Source organism: Camelina sativa, chromosome 7 (genome assembly GCF_030686135.1).
Source record: "Camelina sativa cultivar CO46 ecotype springtype chromosome 7, ASM3068613v1".
NCBI lineage: Eukaryota > Viridiplantae > Streptophyta > Magnoliopsida > Brassicales > Brassicaceae > Camelina > Camelina sativa.
In genome coordinates this window covers 34,415,982-34,430,879 of record NC_141886.1, presented here as the reverse complement: position 1 = coordinate 34,430,879, position 14,898 = coordinate 34,415,982, and the positions used below count along the sequence as shown (strand labels likewise).

At 40.1% G+C, this 14,898-nt stretch overlaps 3 protein-coding genes and 1 pseudogene across 6 annotated transcripts; all 4 read right to left on the bottom strand.

Annotated features, from left to right (window-relative positions):
- Positions 1-216: 216 nt before the first annotated feature.
- Positions 217-4,013, bottom strand: LOC104704057 (uncharacterized). 3 transcript variants are annotated; one of them, XM_019228154.2, is made up of 3 exons: positions 3,817-4,013; positions 1,206-3,631; positions 217-785 (listed from the first exon to the last, which is right to left on the bottom strand). In XM_019228154.2, exons 2-3 carry the CDS (start codon positions 3,616-3,618, stop codon positions 694-696), a joined length of 2,505 nt encoding a protein of 834 aa, XP_019083699.1. In that variant the 5' UTR covers positions 3,619-3,631; positions 3,817-4,013; the 3' UTR covers positions 217-693. The 3 variants fall into 3 exon arrangements, with proteins under 3 accessions (XP_019083699.1, XP_010418481.1, XP_087316290.1); XM_010420179.2 differs by having other exon boundaries at positions 1,206-3,642; positions 3,817-3,952; XM_087460164.1 differs by lacking the exon at positions 217-785 and having other exon boundaries at positions 1,011-3,631; positions 3,817-3,987.
- A 1,100-nt stretch (positions 4,014-5,113) lies between these two features.
- On the bottom strand, positions 5,114-7,252 carry LOC147942016 (uncharacterized; annotated as a pseudogene). The gene is made up of 2 exons (XR_015562034.1): positions 7,131-7,252; positions 5,114-6,823 (listed from the first exon to the last, which is right to left on the bottom strand). The product of XR_015562034.1 is annotated as an uncharacterized LOC147942016 (transcript).
- A 302-nt stretch (positions 7,253-7,554) lies between these two features.
- LOC104705235 (uncharacterized) lies at positions 7,555-10,046 on the bottom strand. The gene is made up of 2 exons (XM_010421202.3): positions 9,931-10,046; positions 7,555-9,798 (listed from the first exon to the last, which is right to left on the bottom strand). The coding sequence occupies exon 2, from the start codon at positions 8,863-8,865 to the stop codon at positions 7,675-7,677; it is 1,191 nt and encodes a 396-aa protein (XP_010419504.3). The 5' UTR covers positions 8,866-9,798; positions 9,931-10,046; the 3' UTR covers positions 7,555-7,674.
- A 281-nt stretch (positions 10,047-10,327) lies between these two features.
- Positions 10,328-14,203, bottom strand: LOC104704055 (uncharacterized). The gene is made up of 5 exons (XM_010420177.3): positions 14,155-14,203; positions 11,552-13,932; positions 10,863-10,948; positions 10,744-10,774; positions 10,328-10,663 (listed from the first exon to the last, which is right to left on the bottom strand). The coding sequence occupies exons 2-5, from the start codon at positions 13,917-13,919 to the stop codon at positions 10,560-10,562; spliced, it is 2,589 nt and encodes an 862-aa protein (XP_010418479.3). The 5' UTR covers positions 13,920-13,932; positions 14,155-14,203; the 3' UTR covers positions 10,328-10,559.
- Positions 14,204-14,898: the final 695 nt, after the last annotated feature.

The window sequence follows — 14,898 nt, the reverse complement described above, 5'->3', positions numbered from 1 at the left end:
ACCACTACCACCCGCAAACATTGCATTTGTGGGAAGTAGCGGGAGAACCAATCAACACCTCAGTCCTCTTTCTCTGATAGGATGCCGCCTTTGGATGATAAGAAAACTCTCTATTTCTTATCACAGATTGGATCCTACGAAGCAGAGGCTACAACATCATCTTTTCAAGCTCACTACCCTCAAATCTCACGCAGGAGAAGTTTGTACAGCACAATCTGCATAAAGCTCTCTAAACAATGAGAGTGAGTATTTTATACTAAGAACTGTAAACAAGTTTCTTACAAATATTTGTTGATCTTCCTATTCACCTTACAAATATCTTCTAGCTAGAGCCTGATTAAGCTTCTAAGTTCTAACTAGTGAACTCTCTGAATAAAAGCTTAACCTTAGGAAAACTCCAATAACATGTAAATACAAGCTCAACAATGTTCAAAAGCTCTCAAAAACTCTCAGATTACAAGAGCGGCTGCTTCCTCACTTGACTCAACCTACTCCCCCTTAACATATTCCTTCTTTATTTATAACACAATGATCTAACTCACACACCAAAACCCATGACTACTTTCTCACGTGCCAAGCCATCATCATATAAGAATTAGTCTCCATACGTGTGATCCCCATCCATGGTACCAATCCTCTGTTTCTTCCTCCTAATGTAGACCCGGTGCACCTTATCAGAGCCTCGTGAACGTATCATTGGACTTGTATAACTCTTCTCCGTTTTCTTGATGACCTCTTTTTATGAAACTTTCTTTGGTGGAAATACATGTTTATCTCGTTTATGGCTGCTTGGAATCACACGTTTAATAAAAGAATTCATATTATTCTGTAACTTAGTTTTGACTAAAGTATCTTTCTATCCAATGTATCCTTGTTTTACTAAATTACTATGATTCTTTTGTGATTAGAAACAAATGATATTACAATGCACCTACCACCTAGTAATGCTATGTAATACCGGGTTTTACTTCAGAGTTTTGGTTTGTCAGATGTATTCACAAACTTGTTGATTTTGTCCTGATCAATTGACTGTTCTCACCAAAATGCGTAACTCTTACACAGCATTGTTTTACTTTTTTCACAAACAAAAGCACCTAGACATGTCTTTGTTACGACATTGCGATATACATAACCCAAACCAGTTTAATCCTACTTTCAGCTCTTCTTCTTACTAGTGCAAGTAGTAGTTTTGTGTTGGGGCTTACCTGATACGATAGATGGAGGCGGTGGTGGCAGAATGACTGGAGGTGGAGGGAACAATGTTGGAACTCCAGAAGCTTCCGGCCAAGCTGATACGTCCGGAACAGGATAAAACGTGGCTCCATAAGTTTTGTGAAATCGATCAAGAGTGTTACAGTCATCTACATACTGCAAAGGGTTGATTGTCAGCTTCTCACAGACTGCTAGAGCGTGCAGACATGGGAACTTGCAAATTTGGAACTCCCCACACGTGCACGTGCTTTCAGTCAGCCTGACGATCCATCTATCCTTCTTTAACGGCTCTGTAACCTGAAACGCACCTTTGTCTAACGGCATTACAACATAAGTAACAGAAGCTGTCCTAAACTCTTCAAGCTTGTCCGTGACAAGTTTGTTGTAAACATCACCGCAATTAACCCCACTGCTATCACAACGACCCTCTTTAAAAAATGTTCTCATCTCATCAAACAGAAGCAGTGCAGTCGCTGTCACTGGCAGACCAAGACACAGAACGCTTTCACAAACTGCAAATAAAGGTTCTGTTTCTACCATCATGATTCCGTATCTCCGACCACTATCATGAGCCTGAGCCCACTGACTTTGAGTAAATTGGTCTAACCATTTCCCAGCTGCTAAGTTCTTCTTTTCGATGTCCTTCATGTAGGAATCAAATTTTTCAATCTGACTCGTGTTTCCAGCCTGCTTCAAAAGGTTCGTAAGGTAGTCATCTTTAAATTCATCGTGGAATTGGGAGCACAGATAATCCAGACAAAACCTGTGATAAGCCCAGGGTTCTTGCCATAGAGACCCTGGCTCGTTTACAACAGTGACTATGTCCGGGTTGGGACTGGAGATGAGACAAAGGTCTTTCCTTTGTGTGACCTTCTCTCTGATTCCAGTGAGAAACCAACGCCAACTATCAGTGGACACTTCTTTGGTAACCGCAAATGCAAGCGGGAAATAATAATCACCAGCATCGAGTCCCTGGGCAATCATCAATGTCATAGGGTACTTACCGTTCAAGTCTTTGGTGTCCACTATGATCACAGGTTTACAGTGGTGAAACCCTTCAATGGACTGTGGAAACGCCCAAAACACGCCACGAAAGAGTGCAAATTCAGGATTTGGAAAAAGATCGTATTGCCAGTCCACTAGTAGCCCATTAGATGTTTGAAACGCAGCCATTAATTTGGTCATCAATCTGAAACTTTGATCCCAATCTCCATATATTTTTTTTATCGCTTCCAGTTTTGCTGCCTTCATCACTGAAGTTTCAAGCTTGTAGCCAAATTTTTCAAACCACCAATCTTTCAACTCTGCAATTGTTAGTGTGGGTTGTACCCTGATCAGACTTTCAATCTCTTCTGCTGCAAATTCCAACTCGAAACTATCTGGCTCAAAAGAACAACAAGTATGTGGACCACTACACTTGGTTATCTCAACAAGTCCGTGATCTTCCATTCTAGCTGCCTGAAGCGACCAATTGCATTTCCATCTGATGCACTCAAACATATACTCGTCATTCTTAATCTCTTTTACTACACACCTTTGCTGCCCTCTAATGGAGCACCAGTCCACTACTTTCTTCAGCTCATATATATCTTTAAAACACAACCCCACGCGCAACTCATGTTCATCAACCCACAAACTGGATAGAATCTGCGGCTTTAAAGCACTTGAATTGACCCTATCTAATAAGCATGCACTCGCAGATGCCTCTAAGTCTGGCACATTCAATCCCTTGTGTGCACTGTCGTTATCCACTGTCAAATTAACCACCTGCTCCTCTACTTCATCCGAACCCATGTTTTTATCTGTCATTTCTCCATCTCCACCTCCATGAGTGCTACCGTTTCCAATCTCAGCACCTGCCTCGTCTTCAATCCACCCATTAATGTAATCCACTCCCTGAACCTCTAAGCCTACATCCCTCTCTAATTTAACAGATGGATGTGACACATAAGTAATAGCTTCTGGTGGTTGTTGGGTCCTCTGTCTTTTTGAGGAATTACCGGGGTTTTCAAATAGTGATGAGCAAGAAGCAGGATCAATAACTCCATTAGATGTCGATTTAACTTCCAAATACAACTCCACATCTTTAATAGAAGGATGATTGCTTGGAAGCTCAAGCATCGTCTCCAAGCTAGTGTCGTTCACCACAGGAAAGTGTGCATACATAAACAGATCCGGTGAAGCAGCTACAGGGTACCTACCGAAGATTTTGAACTCTGATTTCTGCTTATCTAATCCAAAAATTGGATAAAGCCCATTCAACAATGTAGTTAACGCAGTCTTTTGCCTAACTCTGATCTTCTTACGAGGCATTCCTTCATAGAATACGCCGTCAGGACCATACTTGACAGAACCATTCCAGTAACACAAAACCATAACCTTTTCCCTCAAGGTTTCCATCGCCATGAGCAATACAATCCTGCATTGAATCTAGGGTTAAAAAATTTAAACTTTTTGGGGCCTAAAACTCCTGACATACTTAAAAGCTAAAAACTAAAGGCTAAAGCTTTATGGCGACAGAAGCAGATAAACCCAATTAGTAGAAAACATAAACCTTAAACAGTGATACTCAAAAACTAAGACTTGTAAAGATCTAACACAAACCTGAAAACCGGAGAAATTCAAATCGTGTGTCGAAGCGAAGTTTGGAACCTCAGAAATGTAACTAATTTCGCCGCCCGCTAATGATTTCTCCGGTGATGTAGTTGCCACTTGTCGCCGGTGCTTCACAGCTTTTCGAAACTTGCATTTACAGTAAAAAACAAAAATAAAAGTGCTATTGGGCCAAAAGAAGAAAGCCCATTAATGTTTTGAGTCTAGCAAAACATATATATTTCCCCCCGCTTAAATTTAACTTTAATGATTTTTATACTTCTCTTGTCTTAAACTTAGAAGTATCTCGGGTAAGTTTATATTATCATGCAATGAAGTTTATAGTATCTCGGGTACTTTTAACATGCAATGAGCCTATTCTTAAACTTAAATTAGTTTAAGTTTTTTGATAATATAAACTTAGAAGTAACTCTCAGCCAATGATACTTCTCTTGTGTATGAAAAAAATCAATAGATGCGTTAAACTTAGAAAAGAACTTTGGATACGCGCGATACGTTTCTACAGGATATATTTTCTACAAAACTTTGTTAAGAATGGATGCGAGAGCAAGAGGAATATAATAATAAGTTTGGCAAAGAGATCGTAAAGAAGCAAGCAGAAGAAGTTTCCGATTCGGTTTAGCTTGGTTTTTCATATTGGTTCAGGGGATCACCAAAAGTTCTCAAGAACAAACCGGATTAGTTTTCATATACGAAAAAAAGCAACAACATTTCTTCTATCATGTCTCCGTTATATTAACCGGAACCGGATTTATCTTACTTTCCGAAAGTCAAAAGATACTACTAATCCACCAAAATGCATCTATCTTCCAGCTCTTCTTCTTTACTAGTCATGTGTTAGGCCTTACCTGATGAGTTAGGCGGACTAGGAGGAAACAATGTTGGAACTCCCCAAGCTTCCGGCCAGGCTGAAACTTTCGGAACAGGATAAAATGCAGCGGCGTAAGTTTTGTGATACCGTTCAACAGAGTAACAGTCGTCTACATACTGCAAAGGGTTAATTTTTAGCTTCTCACAGACCGCTAGAGCGTGCGGACATGGGAACTTTTCCGATTGGAACTCCCCGCATGTGCAAGTTGAGTCACTCAACTGAACAATCCATTCCTCCTTTTCTAAGGAGTCTGAGACGACCTGAAATGAATCTCTCTCTAACGGCGTTATAACATAAGTGATCGAATCTGTCATGAACTTTTCAAACTTGTCCATGACATGTTCTGTGTACACATCACCGCGGTTAAGAGAGCCATGGCTAAAGCTAAGAGATGTATCGAATGTGGTTCTCAACTCATCAAACATAAGCATCACATCCCCTGTTGTATAATTCTGAAAATCTTGACAAACTGTAAATATAATATTTGGATCTATCTCCTTGATTCCGTATCTCAGACCACTGTCGTAAGCAAGAGCCCACTGATGTGGAGGGCTTTGGTCTAACCATCTCCGAGCTTCTGGGTTCTTCTTTTCAATGTCTTCCATGTAGGAATCAAAAACATCCTTCTGATAAGTGGGTCCAGCAGAATACACAAAATTCCACAGGCACGGGTCATCTGGAAAAATGATAGAGAATTGGGTGCTAAAATATTCCAGACAGAATTTGTGATAAGCCCAGGGTTCTTGCCACAAAGACCCTGGTTCGTTAATAACAGCAAGTATGTCAGGGTGGGGACTGGAGATGAGGCAAAGGCCTTTCCTTTGTGTAACCTTCTCTCTGATTCCAGTGAGAAACCAACGCCAAATATCAATGGACAGTTCTTTAGTAACCGCAAATGCAAGAGGAAAAAAATTGTTGGCTGCATCAACCCCCGAGGCAATCATTAATTTCATAGGATACTTCCCGTTCAAGTCTTTCGAATCCACTACGATCAGAGGTCTACAATGTTGAAACCCTTTAATGGACTGTGAAAACGCCCAAAACACGCCACGGAAAGATGCAAATTCAGGGTTAGGAAAACGATCATATTGCCAGTCCACACACAGCCCATTAGAAGAGTGTAACACAGACATTAAATTCGGCATGGCTCTGAAACTCTGATCTTCATCTCCAAAGACACTTTTGATAGCTTTCTTTTTTGCGTCCTTTATCTCTGCGGTTTCAAGCTTATAGCCATTTTTCTCTTTCCACCAGTTCTACAACTCTGCAATTGAGAGCGTAGGATGTACCTTTACCATACGTTCAATCTCATCTTCTACAAACTCAGCTTCAAAATCTTCAGGACTACAAGTATGTGGGGCAGTATTTCTAGTTATCTCAACAAGCCCGTGTTTTTCCATTCTAGCTGCCTGTAAAGACCACTTGCATTTCCATCTGACGCACTCAAATGTATACATGTCCTTCTCGGTCTCTCTTACTATACACCTTCGCCGCCTTTTAATGGACCACCAGTCCACTGCCTTCTTCAGCTCATCTCTATCTTTGAAACACAATCCTAAATGCAAGTCATGATCGTCATCAATCCACAATCTAGGCAGAAGACACGGTTTTAAAACACCAGAATTGAAAACTTTAACCAAGCAGCCATCTGAGCCTAAAGTTTTATCCGCCATTTCTTGTTGTGTCCTCTGTCTTTTCGAAGAACTAGCAGGATTTTCCAATGGCGATGAACAAAGAGCAGGATCCTTAACATCATCAGAAGTTGGTTTAGCTTCCAAATAGAATTCCACAATTTGTACAGAAGGATGATTGGTTAGAACCTCAAGCATAATCTCCAAATTAGTGTCCTTCACCAAAGGAAGATGTGCATAGGTATACACATCCGGTGAAACAACTACAGGGTACCTACCAAAGATTTTGAACACTGATTTCTGCTTATCTAATCCAAAAATTTGATAAAGCCTACCCAACAAAGTGCTTAACGCAGTCTTTCGCATAACTGTGATCTTTTTAAGAATGGATCCTCCATAGCATACTCCATCAGGACCATACTCAATAGAACCATTCAAGTGACACAAAACCATAACCTTTTCTCTGAATGTTTACATCGCCATAAGCACAACAAGCCTGCAGTAAAAATCAAATAAAAATGTAAACTTTTTTGGCATAAACTCATAACCTGGATAAACCCATATCTAACTAAAGGGAAAGGCTAAAGCTTTTTAGGGATAGAAGCAGATAAACCCATTTAAGAGAAAACATAAACCCTAAACAGTTACAGTGATACTCAAGCTAAGACTAGAAAACTCCATATCAACGATACTGTCCAGCTCTAAAAAGAGAAAGCTTTTTTAGCTACAGAAGCAGATAAACCCATTCAAAAAAAAACATAAACCCTAAACTTAAAAACAAAGACTTGTAAAAAATTAAGGACCTGAAAAAGAAAAAAACGGGAATTTACGAATCGGGTGTCGCAGAGAAAAGCTTGAATCTTTCAGAAGTGGAAGTAATTTCACATTTCAGAAAAGCTTGGATCTTTCAGAAATTGGGTCACCGATGAAGAAGACAACTGTACTGAACTACCGCTTCATATTAATTGTAGCTTTTCAAAATACAATTGGGCCGTAAGAAGAAAGCCCGTTTATATTTTTGAGTCCGTTCTAAAACATTACCAAAATATTCCCATTCCCGCCTAAATTTAACTTTCATTTTTCCCAGTGATTTTAGTATTTCTTGAAAACGAGATGATGGGATTAAGTTTCAGATCCGGTTCAGCATGGTTTTCATATCGGTTCAGGGGATCACCAAAAGTTCTACTGAACAAACCGGAAAAAAGTTTCACTTACAGAAGCAGCAAATGGGCAAACACTACTTCTCATAATAACTAATCAGTAATCAGTTGATATAATTCACCAAAATGCCTGCCTCGGTTCGACTCAAATGTCAAAATCCATCTTCCAGCTCTTCTTCTTACTACCTTATTTGTATGGTGGTGATGGCGGCGGTGACGGTGGAATGAAAGGAGGAAGCAATCTCGGAACTCCAGAAGCTTCTGGCCACGCTAATATTTCCGGAACATCAGAAAAATTGGCAGCGTAAGTTCTGTTTAACTGTTGAAGAGTGTAGCAGTCATCCACATACTGCAAAGGGTTGAACTTCAGCTTCTTGCAGACGGCTAGAGCATGTAAACAAGGGAACTTGCAACGTTGAAACTCGCCACACGAGCAGGTGCAGTTGCTCAGTTGAACAATCCATTCATCCTTTTGTAACGGTGTTGTGACCTGAAACGCATTATTGTCTACCGGCATTACAATGTAATTGTAAGTAACGAAAAACGTCCTGAATTCTTCAAGCTTATCCATGACAGGTTCGGTGTACACATCGCCGCAGTTAAGAGAACTACGGCTACAATTAAAAGACTTGTCAAAAAAGGATCTCAGCTCATCAAATAGAAGCAGCACCGAACCTGTCACTACATGATCAGCCAGCTCAAATGCTTTACAAACTGCAAACAAAGCTTTTGTATTTATCTCCATGATTCCATATCTCCGACCACTGTCATGAACCAGAGCCCACAGATTTTGAGGGAATTGGTCTAACCATTTACGAGCCTCAGGGTTGTCCTGTTCGATTTTCTTCATGTAGGAAACAAACTGTTCCTTCTGACTCGTGGATCCAGCCTGCCTCATGAGCATCATCAGGTGTAAGCTTGGAAAAACAAGAGAGAATTGGGAGCAAAAATGATTCAGACAGAATCTGTGATACGCCCAAGGTTCTTGCCACAGAGACCCTGGTTCGTTTATAACAGCAAGTATTTCGGGGTTAGGACTGGAGATGAGGCAAAGACCTTTCCTTTGTGTAACCTTCTCTCTGATTCCAGTGAGAAACCAACGCCAAATATCAGTAGAAACTTCTTTAGTAACCACCGCAAAGGCAAGCGGAAAAAATTTGTTGGCTGCATCAACCCCCGAGGCAATCATCAAGTTCAATTGGTACTCACCGTTCAAGATTTTGGTGTCTACTACGATCAGAGGTCTACAGTGTTGAAACCCTTTTATAGACTGTTGAAAGGACCAAAACACACCACAGAAGGATGCAAACTGCGGATTAGGATAAAGATCGTATTTCCAATCCACGAGCAGTCCATTAGATGAATGAAAGGCAGACATTAACTTGGGAAGATCTTCAAAACTTTGATCCCAATCTCCAAAAACTCTTTTGATAGCTTTCTCTTTTGCAGCTCGCACATCTGAAGTTTCAAGCTCATAGCCAATTTTCTCTTTCCACCACTTCTTCAACTTCTGGATCAATGGGTTGACAAGTATGTGGACCAGTGTACTTGATTATTTCGACAAGTCCATGTTTTTCCATTCTAGCGGCTCCAAGTGACCACTTGCATTTCCATCTGATGCACTCAAAGATATACTCATCTTTTGCAGTCTCTCGTATTATACACTTTTGCTGCCCTTTTAGAGAACACCAGTCCACTGCCTTCTTGAGATCGTCACCATCTTTGAAGCACAATCCAACTCGTAAGTCATGATCGTCAACCCACAAACTAGACATACACGGTTTTGAAACACCAGAACCGGAAGTGATGCTATCTCCTATCAAAATCAACAACGTGCACCACCTTATCTGATTCTAAGTTTCTATCCATCGCCCTCTCTAACTTAACATGTATATCACTACCATCAGTCTTTTGTCTTTTGGAAGAACAAGCAGCAGGAACAATAACTCCATCCGATGTCGATATCACTTCCAAAAACAGGTTAATACTTTGAAAACAAGGATCTTTGGCTGTAACCTCAAGCATAGTCTCCAAACTAGTGTCGTCCACCACGGGAAGACGTACATACTTAACCCTAAACTGTTGAACAGTTAAAGGATATCTACCGATGACATCAAACCTTGACCTACTTCTATCTAACCCAGTAACTTGATACAGACGATCCAGCAATTCGTTAAACTTAGTCTTTCGCTTAACAGTGATTTTTTCAAGATCGGATCCATCATAGTATATGCCACTAGAGCTGTCCTTGATGCAACCGTTCCAGAAACAGTACACTGGAACATCTACTTCAGCCATGAGGACAACAAACCTGCAAGGAATTCAAAGTAAAAAAAATGTAAACTTTGGGGATGCAAACCCTTTGTCTCTGATTCTATAAGTGTAAGGAACCCTAAGAGATGCAAAACTTCAATTTCGCTCTTTTAAAAAAAAAAGTAAATACCTGAAGAAGAAATAAAACCGGAGATTTCGACTTTGATGTCACAAGGAAAGCTTCAAATTTTCGAAATGGAAGTAAAAATCGCAGCATTTAGTATTTTATCACAGGGGAGGACGAGTAGACGCGACCACTCTCGCACTTTGGGTCTAAATAAGAAGTCCCAAGTCATCAGACTTGAACCGAATTCTAAACCAAATGATTAAAAAAATGATTTCAAGAAATCTAACTGATTCAAATACTATTCCGGTTCGGTTTAGCATTTATTTAGCCAATTAATAAATTTATTGTTAATGACATGGCTATTGTGAACCAGTTCCTTCCTTTGCCGTGGGATAAAATTTGTATGCAATAGATGGTTCCCATAGTTGTCCTCTTTTGAATGGTTCAGAGAACTGAAAGATTAGGTAATGAGCCATTACTAATGGCTGACTCCTAAATTCAAAAGAACCATTATGGAATTTTCACACACAAAAGCACCAACGCAGTTAAACATGATCTGCTTTTGATTCCTACTAACTCTAGTTCTCTAACTTTCAGCTCTTCTTACTAGAACAAAGAAGAAAAAAGAACCAAAAATCGAAAGTTGGCATGAATGATTCCTAAGGAACTCATGGTAGTTCCTATATCTCTTCTTACTTACTTACTCCACTCCTCATCTGCTTGGTTTGGAGCTCATTTTGGATCATCTCCTTTATAGATAACTTTTGTGGGGTAAGGTCGATTTCGAACTTCTCAGCTGTAATAACACAACACAAGTTACAGAGACAACATCCATCATCAGTGAAGAAAACAAAACGATCTGATCTTAACTCATACCTAGTCGCTTGAGGATGTCAGCGAACGCCGTCTGTCAGGAAATAACAAAGCTATAGTTAAACTTAGATATCGATTATATCTTCTGAGGCACATAAATTTCTTGTGGTTTGAATCCTAACCGTTTTAAGGTCCACCACTTTCAAGATATCAACAACTGCATTTCGCAACTCTTCATCACTAGGAGGCTCCTTGGTTTTGTCATTTACTAGATCAAACAAACACAGATAAATAAATGGCATCAGAAACATCATCAAAACATAAAGGAAGATATATCAAAATATAAGGACACTATAATTCTTCAGTTTTATGAATCTAAGGAATCTTCGTTTAATAAGTATTGAGTTTGTTCTGAATTCTAGTCTTGACTAAAGCTATCTTTTGTATTGAATTTATCCTTGCTTTGGTAAATTCTAAGTTAAATACTGAAATTAGAAACAATACAATGCAACGAGTAAAGTTAATACCGATTTTAGTTCAGTTTTCATTCATGATTCTGTGTTTATTAAGACTTTCAAATCAATTTCAGAATGATTCGACTGTTAGCTCAGGGCACACAGTAAAATGCAAAAACTCTCGTTGATTTCACAAACAAAAGCAGCAACACAAATGTCTTTGTTAAGACACTACGATGTATAACCAAAACCGGTTTAATCATACTTACCGAAAGGCCCCAAATTCAAAAGATACTACATAATCACCCATCAGTTAGCAAAATCCATGCAAAAACCTCTTTAGGATTGACTCAGTTTGGTACCAAATCCATCTAAATGGTTCAGATTTTCGTCTTCCTAGTATGAGGAGGACTTACCTGTATTGTTAGGTGGCGGCAGAATGACAGGTGGAAACAATGTTGGAACTCCAGAAGCTTCTGACCAAGCTGATACTTCCGGAACAGGAGAGAATGTGGCAGCATAAGTTTTGTATAATCGGTCAAGAGTGTAACAGTTGTCTACATACTGCAAAGGGTTGATTTTCAGCTTCTCGCAGACTGCTAGAGCGTGCAGACACGGAAACTTACTTGATTGAAACTTCCCACACGTGCAGGTGCATTCATTCAGCCGAACGATCCATTCATCATTCTGAAGTGGCTCTGTCACCTGAAAAGCACCTTTCTCTAACGGCATTATAACGTGAGTGATGGAATCTGTCATTAACTCTTCGAGCTTGTCCATGACGGGTTTGGTGTACATATCTCCGCGGTTAACCCTACCACTGCTATCACAAAGACCCGTCTTGAAAAGCAATCTCATCTCATCAAACAGAAGCAGTACGGTTGCTGTCACTGGCAGACCAAGAGACTGAAAGCTTTCGCAAATTGCAAACACATTTTCTGTCTCGATCGTCATGACTCTGTATCTTCTCCCACTGTCATGAGCCAGAGCCCACTGACTTTGAGGGAATTGGTCTAACCATTTGCGAGCTTCTGAGTTCTTCTTTTCAATTTCCATCATGTAGGAGTCCAATTCTTCCTTCTGATTCGTGGATCCAGCCTCTTCCACAAGGCTCTTTAGGTAGTCATCTTGAAAAAAATCATGGAATCGGGAGCAGAAATAATCCAGACAAAACCTGTGATAAGCCCAGGGTTCTTGCCATAGAGACCCTGGCTCGTTTACAACAGCGACTATGTCCGGGTTGGGACTGGAGATGAGACAAAGGTCTTTCCTTTGTGTGACCTTCTCTCTGATTCCATTGAGAAACCAACGCCAACTATCAGTGGACACTTCTTTGGTAACCGCAAATGCAAGCGGGAAATAGCAATCATCAGCTTCCATTCCTGAGGCAATCATCAACTTCATAGGGTACTTACCATTCAAGTCTTTAGTGTCCACTATGATTAGAGGTCTACAGTGTCGAAAACCTTCAATGGACTGTGGAAACGCCCAAAACACACCACGAAAGGATGCAAATTCAGGATTTGGAAAAATATCGTATTGCCAGTCCACAAGTAGCCCATTAGATAAGTGAAACGCAGCCATTAATTTGGGTAATACTCTGAAACTCCGATCCCAAACTCCAAAGACTTTTTTGATCACTTCTTGTTTTGCTTCTTGCATTTCTGAAGTTTCAAGCATGTCGCCAAATTTTTGAAACCACCAATCCTTCAACTCTGCAATTGTTAGTGTGGGTTGTACCCTGATCAGACTTTCAATCTCCTCTGCTGCAAATTCCACGTCAAAATTATCTGGCCTTATAGGACGACAAGTATGTGGACCAGTAAACTTGGTTATCTCAACAAGTCCGTGTTCTTCCATTCTAGCTGCCCAAAGCGTCCACTTGCATTTCCATCTGATGCACTCAAACGTAAATGCGTCCTTCTTGGTCTCTCTTACTACACACTTTTGCCGCCCTCTTATGGAGCACCAGTCCACTACCTTCTTCAACTCATCCCTGTCTTTAAAACACAACCCTACACGCAATTCATGATCATCAACCCACAGACTGGACAGAGACCACGGATTTGAAGCACTTGACTCGACACCTTTATCTAAGCACGCATTAGCCGATGCCTCTAAAGCTGACACATTATTTGCTGTCCAATTAACAACCTGCTCCACCCCATCCAAACTTGAGTTTGCTTCCGTCATTTCTCTATCTTCATCTCCATGATGAGTGCTACCGTTTCTAAAAGCAGCATCTGCGCACCCGTTAGTGGTATCCAATCCCTGAACCTCTAACCCATTATCCCTCTCTAATTTAACAGATGGAGGATGTGTCACAGAACCAGGAGCTACTTGCGGTTGTTGGGTTCTCTGTCTTTTCAAGGAACTAACCGGACTCTCCGATGGAGATGAACAAGCAGCAGGATCATTAACTCCATTAGATGTCGATCTCACTTCCAAGTACAACTCCACATCTTTAATAGAAGGATGATTGCTTGGAACCTCAAGCATAGTCTCTAAACTAGAGTCGTTCACCACAGGAAAGTGTGCATACATAGAGAGATGTGGTGAAACAACGAAAGGTAACCTACCAAAGATTTCAATCTTTGATCTCTGCTTATCTAAACCAAAAATTGGATAAAGGGCATTCAACAATGTGCTTAACTCAGTCTTACCCCTAACTCTGATCTTCTTAGGAGTAGATCCTTCATAGTATACGCCATCAGGACCATACTTAATAGAACCATTCGTGTAACACAACACCGTAACCTTTTCTCTCAAGGTTTCCATCGCCATGAGCACAACAGTCCTGCAGTGAATTCAAAGAAAAATGTAAACTTTTTAAGGCTTAAACTCGTAACATACAAAACCCAAAACTCCATATCTAAAAGGAAGGCTAAAGCATTTTATGGATGAACCCTAAACACTGATACTCAAGCCAAGACTTGTAAAGTCGCAACTGGAAAATAAAAAGGGAGAATTTTTCGAAATGGGAAAGCTTGGATTTCTAAGAAAACGCAGTAATTTTCACCGTTTCTTCCGGTGATGCGACGCCGATGAAGACCAAAAGCTTGGATTTTTCAGACAAACAAAAAAAACTCGCTCACGAATATAGCATTTCGAAAAGTACAATTGGGCCGAAAAATGAAAGCCCATTAGAGTTTAGTCGTTCAAACCAAAAGTTCAAGACTCCCGCCTAAACTTAACGTTCATGTCCCAATGATTTTATTAATATTTTTTCTTGTTTCTTTTTTTGGTCACAAAAATATATTTTCTTGTTTTAAAAAGAAAATTTATAAATCAAACTTTTGTTTTCTATTCGATTTCTTCAATTTAGATGATGTCGTCCACATTAAGCCTCCTCCTTGCAGATAAAAGAATTGTAGACGTCTGAATGAGCAATTGGGAAAGAGTTAATAAAGAAGAAGAAGAAGTAGATGGTGCGATTACGATTCCGACGTAGAAGCAGCAATACATTATGATTTATGTCTTTGCTAAACTGGACACATAAAAGAGCAGCAACAAATTATTTATGTCTACATTATAACAACCTGAACCGGATTAATCCTACTTCTTAAAAGTCAAAAGATACTACAAAATCACACTAATCAGTTTATATAATCCACAAAAGTGCCTGCCTCGGTTCGACTCAATTAATCCATCTTTCAGCTCTTCTTCTTAGTAGCGCGAGGTGTAAATGCTTAGCCTCCTCCTCCTGCTTCCTTTGGCAGCGTCGTGTGCTTTGATCTAGGTTGAGAAGGTTGGGTTGGGAAGG

Coding starts and splice junctions, on each gene's coding strand:
- LOC104705235 (XM_010421202.3), bottom strand. CDS start 8,865: ATGTCTGCCTTTCATTCATCTAATGGACTGCTCGTGGATTGGAAATAC.
- LOC104704057 (XM_019228154.2), bottom strand. CDS start 3,618: ATGGCGATGGAAACCTTGAGGGAAAAGGTTATGGTTTTGTGTTACTGG. Junction 786..1,205: donor GCCTCCATCTATCGTATCAG/GTAAGCCCCAAC, acceptor GATTCCAAGCAG/CCATAAACGAGATAAACATG.
- LOC104704055 (XM_010420177.3), bottom strand. CDS start 13,919: ATGGCGATGGAAACCTTGAGAGAAAAGGTTACGGTGTTGTGTTACACG. Junction 10,949..11,551: donor GCCGCCACCTAACAATACAG/GTAAGTCCTCCT, acceptor TGTTTGATCTAG/TAAATGACAAAACCAAGGAG. Junction 10,664..10,743: donor TGACATCCTCAAGCGACTAG/GTATGAGTTAAG, acceptor GTGTTATTACAG/CTGAGAAGTTCGAAATCGAC.